The sequence below is a fragment of the Thrips palmi genome, unplaced genomic scaffold, assembly GCF_012932325.1.
Source record: "Thrips palmi isolate BJ-2018 unplaced genomic scaffold, TpBJ-2018v1 HiC_scaffold_18, whole genome shotgun sequence".
Lineage (NCBI taxonomy): Eukaryota > Metazoa > Arthropoda > Insecta > Thysanoptera > Thripidae > Thrips > Thrips palmi.
The window spans coordinates 3,731,630-3,742,249 of NW_023144627.1; the positions used below are offsets into that span (position 1 = coordinate 3,731,630).

Sequence of the window (10,620 nt, forward strand, 5' to 3'; positions counted from 1 at the left end):
GAAATCTTTAATTTACTTACTTTATTTTATGTAATTTTTATTGGTTTGATTTTTGAGTTGCTGTTGACAGACATAACTTTTGACCCACATAACTGTAAATCCACATAACTGGTGACAGCAGAAATAACGGCTTTATTTCTGAAATAAAAAGCATTTATTATTTAAATTAAAGTTATAATTGCAACAGACATAACATTTTACAGAAATAACCACATCGCATATACATATAACTGTTGACAGACATGACATTTGACAGGCATAATATTTGATAGACATAACCGTCGACAGACATAACTTTCGACAGACATAAGGGGTGGTCGCGGCAGGGGTGCTGGGAATGTTCCGTCCGCTTCATCGAGTAGTGAAGGAAGTGAAGAAGAGCAAGAGCTGCCCGAAGGATTCATGGATGAAGCTGAAATTACAGCACGGCAGACTCAGCAGCACGCGCTTCAACAGGCTGCGAATGCCGCTGCAAGGGCAGCTGCTTCCAGTTAGGCAGAGGGGCAAGATGAGCAGTGGCGCCTCTGCTTTGACGGCCCTAGAAACCACGCTGCAGTGCCGTGCGGGCATCGCATCTGCTGCAACACCTGTGCGGGCCGGGTGGACGAGAGCGCCACGTGCCCACTGTGCAGGAAGGAAATTTTGATGATGATTGAAATTTTTGACTGAGTTTAATTGAGTTCTATTTCTTCTATTTCTCCTCTATTTAATTCAATTTTTATATATATTTTTTAATTAAAAGTTTATTTCTGAATAAAGTTATGTGTACATAAAGTTATGTGTGTTTACAGTTTTTAACCACAATAAATCCTCTTTTATGTCTGACACCAGTTATGTCTGTAGCCAGTTATGTCTGTCAACAATTATGTGGAATAACGGTTATGTGGATTTAAAGTCATGTCTGAAGCAGAACTCCCTGATTTTTACCACTTGTAACTGAATGTTTCTGAATAAAATTATCCATTGTCTTTTGCGTATAGCAAATTTCGACCTAAATTCGACTTAAATTCGAAATTGTTTAGGCTATCTTGAGGTTAGAAAGTCACCCCAACAACGCTCCACCGGCACCGCGTGAACACGACGTCTGCTAGCCCTGGCTGAGTGGCGTCTCCCCTCCACTCCCCCACCCCTCGAGTTGACCGAGGCTAGCTCTGTCGTGTAAACGTAGTAAAAGCAACAGACAAACGCAGGGGGAATCGTTTTTTCAGTGCATTTAAGAAACTCCTCTATTTCCGGTTATGAGCTTTATCTGATTCCTCAGTCGACGGCTACAAAAACAAAGTCGGTACACCCCTCAAGAAATTAGCTTGTCTGACCAGGTCAGACGCCTACGGCAGTCGTACTGTGAAACGTCCGTTTCAGGGCACTGGTGACTCACAGCGAAGCGAACGGCAAAGACCAGAAGTGGTGAGCTGACTCCACATTCAAAGCAGAGAACCGCACCTCTCCTCAGAGCGATGATAAATGGGCTTCGGAAACTCGCAATTGAGAAGAAATCAGCGATTACTGACGATTCCAAAACTATCAAATCCCCAGAGAAGAGGAAACGTAACCATCACTGGTCTGGCTCCGGTTAGGGGCTAGCCCAAAGAGACATCTCAAACACCGCTGTTACTTTATGTTTCACTTCAACCCGAACCATCTCAGTAAGAGTTTTGCCCTTCGACCCTTCCTACCTGTTGAAATACCCTACCGGAAGATTTCAGCCGGTTCAAATCTAATGTTCAGCTGTTTTCTGGCTTTGATCCCGGTACTAGGAGTGCAGGCCACTTTACTACTACCGTAGAACTTCCGCTTAGTCCTCTCCTTCAGGAATTCAGTTCTTCTGTACTTCTTCCCTATTATTAACAAGGCGATTACTAACGGTTACGCAACGAACCCAGCACCCTCTTCGACACTCAAGTACTGATCCTCAAGCGGAACCGGTACGGAAGGCGATTTCAGAACGCTGCACTGTCCGTTCGTATCTTTAATTTTTATTATCCTCCCACCTCGATTGCCGTAGCACTATCTTCGACTAGACCCACACTGCAGGACTCACGTCGTCGGGTCTGTTCTTTATTTCGGTATCAGGGCGCGGCACTACGATGGGACTTCTTTTTAATCATTAAATTTCTGGCAGATACTTGCGTTGTGACGAGAAGAGAAATCTTGATTTCCAGCTTGCGTCTCTTTCCGTTTTCCTCGACTTCGACTTCAGGGCTGTATTAGACTTCTTCACTCAGTCCGAATTGAGTATCGCAGAATCTGTGCCAGATACACTCTAAATGTCTTACAATGAAATTTGACCTATGTTATTCGTATGTTACAGTGAATTCGGCGCAAGCATAATACGAAGCAATATTCCTTCGTAATACGAATCTTTTTAGCTGTTTCACTGTAAGGTACAAAGAAAAACCTTCGTGATACGAAGAAAAACCACCTTCGTATTATGCTTGCGCCATTTCCTTCGTAATATGGGAAATTTCTTCGTAAGACATTTAGAGTGTAGCAACGCTGCGTTACAAAGGTAGAGGGAGGAGCCGTATAAAACAGCGTAACTTAATAGACACTACTTGTAGCAGATCTCAGAGTGTTAATGAAAATTGATCCAAACCGGAAACTAGACTTCCAACACTTCTTCATACCAAATACCACTTTTCAACCCTAAAGGCAGCTTGTCGTAAACTTGCGAAAACCCCACATGCTGGTTCGGCACACTGGTTCCGGAGCAATTATTCTCAATCTCAAAGTACCACCGTTTCGTGCAAGTCTGCTTCTTCCGTATTTCATTTTACACAGTACCGCATTCAGCCGCATCTTCCGCGCTCATTTCAGTCGCGGACGCTTGAATGTTTTGTACGTGGCCCTGATCATTAAATCCCTGTTTCTCTTTTCAGTCTGTGAAACCATGGCGTCATCTAGTCGCGGTGAGTCAACGAACCTCTTTCTTACAACTAGTGATGATGGGTTAAGTTAATCAACTCGAGTTGATTCTTTTTACATTAGATTCATTAAGACAAAAGTTGAGTCATCTCCTTTTGCCATTTTGTGCAATGGAGTTATGTGGACTTCGGTTGAGTTACCTCCATTCTGATAAAATTTAGACCGCAAAAGGGGTCGAGTTGGGTTATTTGCATTTTCATATGGATTGTCTCCTGAACTGTTAGGAATTGGGTTAAACAATTTAGTGTAATGGCGCAAACCATCCTGAGGCACAATAATAAGATGAAAACTTTATTTGGAGGTAAGTCTTCCGCTTCCTGGATCAGTTTTATCAGTGCAGTGTCCGTCTTCCTGCAGACGCCGCTGGGTGCTCTCTCCAGGGCGAGGTCATCGTCATAAGCGATGACTCTTCCGACGAATCGCCGCCGAAGCGGCGCCGTGGAGGTCCTCGTGGAGGTTCTCGTGGAGGTTCTCGTGGAGGTCCTCGTGGAGGTTCTCGTGGAGGTTCTCGTGGAGGTTCTCGTGGAGGTTCTCGTGGAGGTCCCCGTGCAAGTCGCCAGGACCCGGACTGCGAGCCCAGCTGCAGTTCCTCGGGTCTGAAGCGTCGTCGGACGCCGAAGAAGGCGGATGTCGACTCCGTGGCCGACGACTCGGTGGCCTCCTCCAGGCGCAAGTCGAAGGGCACCGAGGCCGAGCTGGCCGAGGTGAGCGTTTGCTTCGGTACTATGAAATGAAGGCATTGGAGCTTCGCATCAGGAAGAATTGCATCGTATGCACACGGTAAAAACGGCTCCTGGTTTTCCCAGGAACTTCCTGGAAATCGCCCATGCCATTACCATTGGCTTCCTGGGAAAACCAGGTTCCGTTTTCATCATGCACTGAAATGCACTGTAAATGTCTTACAAAGAATTTCCCATAACACGAAGAAAATAACGCAAGCACAATACGAAGGTTTCTTTTCGCTTTACGAATTCGTAAACCTTCAGGTTTTTCTTGGTATCTTACAATGAGAATGCCATAAGGAATCCCGAGGAATACTCCTTCATATTAGGCTCGCGCCGAATTCACTGTAACACGGCTCAAATTTCACTTGGAGTTGCAGTGTAATGTAAGAAGGATTTCTTAGCGGAGTTTACAATGCTTTTTTATGACGCGATGCTTCGCAGACCTTTTTTCTGTGCGCCAAGTGGTGAAACAAAGGCATAAGAACCACGCCCTTTAGGGCATAGTCTTTTAGTCTTCAGTCAAGAGCGTGAAGATCGTTTAATGCCCTTGGGAAGGGCGTGAATAGTATAGGACTTTCAGGCGAAATTTAATGCCCTTTCCAAAGGCATTAACGATTCACGCTGCTCCAGGGGGCGTAAATCGTTGACGCCCTTCAGGGACACAATTTTATTTGATTCACCAGTGTCGCGCTAACCGTCTTTCTCCCTGTTCCCCCAGCTGCCGACGGGCTGGGCCGCCCTGCCGCAGCACCTGCTCACCAAGGCGTTCCGCATGATGGGCAACGATGACGTCATCTCGGCCGGGCAGTCCTGCCGCAGCTGGCGAGCCGCAGCCAAGCAGGTAGCACTACACTCTCAGACTGTTATTGGCTTTTTATCTTTTGTTGAAGAGTATTTTACACGGCAATGAAAAGTACACTGGTAAAACTAAAGCGTAACTCTATGCTTGAGTCAAGCATAAAGTTACGCTTGAAGACGTTACGCTTGAAATCAAGCATAGGCTAGAAATTCCCCCATGCATTTAGATAGGGAAAATCTTGGCGGATGAGCCTGTTACGCTTGATTTCAAGCGTAAACTGATTACGCTTGAAAACAGTGGGTAGAACTACGCTTTAGTTTTACCAGTGTACTATGTACTCAATATCTATGTTAGATTTTGTTGGTTATCTGGACTCAAAGTCAGTTTGCTGAAGTAAGTTATTGCTAACGTAAGTTTGACAAAGAGTCACGCAATGGACTTCTAAAAGAAAAAGTCAATAATTTATGACAATTTAGTCTTTGTAGTGAACAACATTGTTCATAGTTGCAAAGGAAATACTACCTATTATTGCTGCTTTAAATACCACGTAAGCAGAGAGGACAACAAGTCAATAATGGACAGTAAAAAGTCAATACGAGTCTGAGAGTGTAGGACAGGCGACACCACACCGTCCACGCGTTAAACCGTACGAGAGCGATTCTCACGTTTCGGGGTAGTTTTGGCGTCTCTGATTTGCCGAAAGTGAGAAATATCCAATTAAGTTTTTCTGATTATTGGGGTCCTGGATGATACTAGAGTTGTGGCAATGGTATTTATAGTAAAGACCTTGTACCACCTTCCTAAAAAAATGAGCCATAAGGTATTCCCATACGTTTTAGTGGGTGTTTTGATCACGGAAATTACGTTATCACGGAAGTTACAAAGTGTGAAAATCGGCTTTAACGGCTGACTCGGGCTTGCTGTGGCTTAAAAGTCGTTCCAGGGTCAAATGATACTCTAAGCCCGACATTTAAGCGGAAAATTTTTTCACCTAGTGCTGCTGCAACATTTGGTAAAGGGTGCCACGGAAGTTACAGGTAATTGTTGATACACGCCATTTTATAATGCTCTAGTCCGCTTTGAGACCGTGTACAGCGTCTTAGATTTCCGCGACCCATGCAATTATGTCCCAGGGACTCCACTTTGATGGCTTGTGTCATGGAAAGTTACAAGTTTGGCTTGCGGAGAAGTCCAGAGCTGCCTTTTCGAAATTTGTGTAGTGAAATTGAATATACGGTGGACATTTTTCGTTGCAGCATAAGTACCTTTGAAAGAAGTCTGGCGTATTGGTCTTCGGTTGAAATTAGCTCGAGACATGCCAAGCTTCGAATCCCCATCGACAGTTGGCAGCATTTTCTAACCACACCGCCACACTGGGGGCGGAAAGTTCGAGTATGTTCTCTTTGGACAATCACGGAAGTTACATTTAGGGTATTCCAAACGCTACGTAGACCAATCCAACGAACGTGAACTTTTCGAAATGTGTGCGTTTAGTGGGCAATGGCCCTCCCTAACATTAGAAACAAACCCCATGTCGATATCTGCGCTCGTTTGGGCACAGGAGTCAGAAGAAACGAAACTACCCCGAAACGTGAGAATCGCTCACGAAGTATTTTGAGCATGTATCAAGTGCAAACTATTGAGTTTGTAATACGAAGAAATAGTTTCGTAAATGAACTTTTCTTTGTAAGCTTGCGTATGCTCGAAATAATTTGCTGTCGGGGATACACACCTTTGTTGATTCCCCCCCCAAAAAAAAACAACATCTCGAGGTGTACTTTCGATTCGAGACATCAGCCATGTAACTAAAGTGTATTGGTCACCAGTTGTAGTCCAGGTGAAATGTTCCTTTTACTTGATCGACGAAGCGGAAGAAGGGGTTAAGTCAAGTTGATTCAGTGACCTCTTATCAGTCTATCAAGTAAACGTGAGCGAAAATTTGGTCCAAAATGAAGTGTGGTGAGACAAGTCCCATCCTCTTGCATCTATTTTTAGATGACATTCCCCACCTGTTCTCCCACCTGCAAGGTTCAGGCCTTTCAAAAGTGCACGGATTCAACTCGACTTAACCCCTTCTTCCGCTTCCTGGATCACTTGTGCTCGCAGCAATCGGTGTGGCGCAGCAGGCAGCTGTGCTACGACCTGCCCGGCTCCAAGAATAACTGGCACGCTGGCGCCAAGGCCTTCAGGCGGACCATCCTCTTCGCCCCGTGCCTCGGCCGCGTCAGCTGCCCCAAGACGATGGAGGGCTCCGCCAGAAACGCCATCTCCACTCAGTCCACCTGTCAGGTAGGGTCGGTTGGGGTAATTTTGGGAACGGGGTTAAAATGGGACAACTGTTTCTTGGTCAAGATTTGACCTCATGCTTAAAACCTTACGAAGTATCATGAGCATTAAGTAATCTACAAACTATTTAGTTTGTTATACGATGAAATAGTTCAAAAATTGCGAAGTAGTTTCTTTGTCAGCTTATATGCTCAAAATACTATGTTATAACCATCTTCTTCTCTTTGTGAGGCCTAAGAGTGCCTGTAAACCTTTCAGACTATTTTGGGGTTGACAAACAAAATAAGATTGTCAGAACAAAGTATTTTGAGCATACTAAGAAAATACTGCATAGTTAATTAATTCTTCGTACAACAAACCAACGGTTTGTACCTCTCATATACTTTAAAATACTTTGTAAGGTTTTAGACATGTACATTTCACCCCCTTGAAGAGTGAGAGGGATGAGATGTCTGACGTTCCGATTTTCATCGTTCTTCCATTTTCAGGTGAGGTCGGCGGAGCTGAACGGCCAGTTGCAGTGGACGACCAAATACCTGAACCGCCAGAGGGGGACGCTGGAGGAGCTGACCCTGCTCAACCCCAAGGTGGCCGCCCTCAAGGCCGCCCTCGCCCTGCCCGCGCTGAAAAGCCTGGCGGTGTCGTACGAGCGGGACGTGACCAAGGAGAAGTACCAGCAGCAGAAGTTGGGCTACCTGCCCTTCAAGTACCGGGTGCCCGGAGTCCCCAAGGGTACGACCGGCAGGCTGCAGAAGCTCGTCTGCCATCCTGGGGTGAGTCCTGCACAGTGGGCCAGAAGACCGGTGGAGGCGGCCGAAACTCCAGACGCGTTTTGAGCTCCAGAATCACTAAATGAGACTCGAATCGAACGTGTGACCCCACCAATGGATTGCTCTCCGAACGAGGAATCCATTGGTGGGGTCCCACGTTCGGTCCGAGTCCCATTCAGCGACTCTGGAGGTCGAAACGCGTCTAGAGTTTTGGCCGCCTCCACCGGTCTTCTGGCCCACTGTGTCCTGCTAGGGAACTGCACACACTGGTAGAAAAAAGTACGGAACTATAGTCCTAGTTGAAAACTTGCCTGGACCGTCTGTACCTGCCTTGCCATTCTACGGAACCTCTGTACTTTTTTCCTGTTCTTATTCACATGAGTTCACTTGGGCTATGTTAAGTTAAGGGGGGACCCTGGTGAAACTTTCAAGTAGGCTTTAAAATAATCCCAGAAAAATGAAACTTTGCTTCATTATTAGGTTCATTATGGTGAGTTCCCTAAACAAAATTCAATCCAAAATATTGAACGGTTTTTGAGAAAAGTGCCACTTTACTGTTTTTTTAGAGCATTGGGGAAAAATCTTCCTGCGACTTTCATAGACGGAAAGTCTTGAAAATTTTTTTGGGTTATCAGATGTACAGAAAAGATTTAATTGACAGAGTTTTCAAAGTCAACTTCTGTCCTGAGGTACAAATTTTCAAATTTAAAATAATACAAGTTGATTTTTTGCTGAGGTAGAGACTCACTAAAATTTGTCGAAAAGTCATCAGAGAATAGAGTTCATGCAAGACGACTCATGTAAGCCAGGAACGCAGGAAGTCTTTTGGCGACAAAATTTGTTGTCGCCTGATTAAAGCAGTAAAGATGAGCGTATTAGCCAACAACAACTGATCTTTGTATTATCTCTTTCCAAGTGATAAAGAAACTACCCACTTAGCTTTAAGGTGTTCAACCCGTTGAATCTGAAACCGTCTATGCTCATTTTTATCTATGAATTTTGGAAATATTGTTATTGGTAATTTTGGTCATTTTTTCACCATGGTCCCCCTCAACGTCATTTCACGTTATTTCCAGGGAAACAAACACCAAAATTCAAGTTGTTTCCCCGTCGTGAGTTTCCTCTTTTTGCGTTCGTTGCAGATTCGGTCGCAAGCTGTGGAGTCGCTGGTCCTCGCCAACGCAAGCACAGTGCAGGAGTTGGGCATCCACTGCCTTCCCGTGGCGGCGCTCAAGCGTTGCACCAAACTGCGGCGCCTCATGGTGAAGCTGAACCCCGCCAACGCCGCGGACCAGGCCAAGCTGCGCCAAGTGCTGCAAGGGGCGCGCCTGGAGTACCTCGCCTTCATAGGGTACGCTCCGTCGACACACTACGAATGCCACGGTCAAGGCCTCTCCTGTGAATTAACCAATATTACTGTGTCAGAAATTTTGTCGTCAAGTAGCGACCAAAAAGTCGCTAATTTTGGAAGCATCGGAAGTCTTTCTTTCACTATTTCCTTGTAACTGAACGACTAAAATATCATTTCTCTACGACAATGTCGTTATCGGTCGTAGTATTTCAAAATCTGAAACCAGCTGCTTCGACAGAATATGGAACATTTTCTCCATAATATGGAGAATCTTCACTGTACAACATTTAGAATGCAGTCACTTAAGAACTATGTCTTCGTACGAGAATGAAAGAATCATGAACATGACTAAAATTTTGAGTGAGGAATTCTGTATTACCCAAATTTGGGTGAGGAAGGTTTTCTCGCCCAAAGTTGGGTGATAAAGTAAACCTCGCCCAAAACTGGGTGTTGATCAAGACTTTTTTTCATTCTCAGTGTGTAACAGTAGTAGTAAGGCTGACCCAGCCTTACTACTTATAACCAATTTAAGAGTTTGTACCTTACTTATGCCCAAAATACTTCGTAAGATTTTAAGAGTGCCAAAACAGTGTGGGAGAAGGGCGTGCTTCTGAGTGATTGCGTCTGCCCGCAGCACTCCAAGCCACTCGAAGGACGCCTGCACCGCTCTGCGCGCCTCCCTCCTGCAGCAAGTGCGCGGGCGCGTCGTCTGCAGTGCATGCGAAAACGTCTGCGCCCTGGAGAGGCCGCGCTTCGCGTCGAGGGACGTGCCCGACCTGGAAGTGGACCTCGGACCGTTCGACTTCCTCGCCAACATGTTCAGAGCATACGGCAGCTGCCAGTGCAACAGCTGTGCCATGGAGCAGACGGACTGGGGCTATGAGGATTTCGACGATTACCCCGGTTATTATGACACCGGTTTCGATGATTTGGGTTACGACGACTTCTTCTAACCGTGCCTCAATGATAGATTTTTCTTGCGCAGATCACAATTTATTTATTTTTTGTCTCTGTTTGTTTGTTGTTTTTGGACATTGTCTTGCTCTTGCTGTCAAGTCAACTTTGTTTTGTTTGTTGTTGTTTTTGCTCTTGCTGTCAAATCAACTTTATTTTGTTTGTTAATCGTTGGTTTTTGGAGGAGGGACTTCAGAACTTTGCCACTGTGTTCTTTTCCGCTTAAGTTCTTTGATTGGTAGAAAGTTTATTTTTTTATGACCTTTTGCACGATGGTTTTGAATAAACTTTTTTGCCCGTGCTCCGCGGGGTATCGACTATTAAAGAATATGTGCCTTCCTTAACGTCATTGAATTTGCTGATGGGAACTTTGTTTCATGTTTGATTGTTCCGTGGCTTTGTGGGAGGCATCAAACTCGTACCGATATTTGGGTGTGTGACTTAACCGTAATAAATATGAGTAAAAATTTGCGCTGCTTTTGTCTTTATTATTTCTTTGCTACACTAGTTTCACTTGCGGACTGAGTTGTGGCGTTTACAAACAACATTATTCCATCCACCTGGCTTTTGCTCAGACGATAAGAAATAATCAGTTTGCGCGCACACAAGACATTTATCCTAACTTTTCGTCGTGTCTGCAGACTGGTGGTCAACGAATATGACCAGCGGCTCCGTGATTTCAAAAGGAGGGAGTGAGGTGGGGAGAAGAAGATGAAGGATAGGAGGGTAAAGGAAGAGGGGAGGAAAGGAAAGAGAAGAAAGAGAACACTCACAGCACGTTTCTGACTTTTTACTCATTTTGTCAGTAGT

The 10,620-nt window shown here is 45.1% G+C and overlaps 1 protein-coding gene across 7 annotated transcripts; it reads left to right on the plus strand.

Moving 5' to 3' along the window:
* Positions 1–1,154: 1,154 nt before the first annotated feature.
* LOC117644936 lies at positions 1,155–10,282 on the plus strand. 7 transcript variants are annotated; one of them, XM_034384729.1, is made up of 8 exons: positions 1,155–1,407; positions 2,880–2,909; positions 3,283–3,629; positions 4,369–4,491; positions 6,556–6,738; positions 7,224–7,508; positions 8,648–8,856; positions 9,491–10,282. In XM_034384729.1, the coding sequence occupies exons 2-8, from the start codon at positions 2,891–2,893 to the stop codon at positions 9,807–9,809; spliced, it is 1,485 nt and encodes a 494-aa protein (XP_034240620.1). In that variant the 5' UTR covers positions 1,155–1,407; positions 2,880–2,890; the 3' UTR covers positions 9,810–10,282. The 7 variants fall into 7 exon arrangements, with proteins under 7 accessions (XP_034240620.1, XP_034240613.1, XP_034240615.1 ...); XM_034384722.1 differs by lacking the exon at positions 1,155–1,407 and adding an exon at positions 1,444–1,561; XM_034384724.1 differs by lacking the exon at positions 1,155–1,407 and adding an exon at positions 1,527–1,646.
* The last annotated feature ends 338 nt before the right edge of the window (positions 10,283–10,620 follow it).

Bases quoted from the DNA above. Each gene is read 5' to 3' on its own strand.
- LOC117644936 (XM_034384722.1), top strand. From the start codon at position 1,465: ATGGGCTTCGGAAACTCGCAATTGAGAAGAAATCAGCGATTACTGACG. The intron at 3,630-4,368 runs GTGAGCGTTTGC...CTGTTCCCCCAG, and splicing joins CCGAGGCCGAGCTGGCCGAG to CTGCCGACGGGCTGGGCCGC. The intron at 7,509-8,647 runs GTGAGTCCTGCA...CGTTCGTTGCAG, and splicing joins AGCTCGTCTGCCATCCTGGG to ATTCGGTCGCAAGCTGTGGA.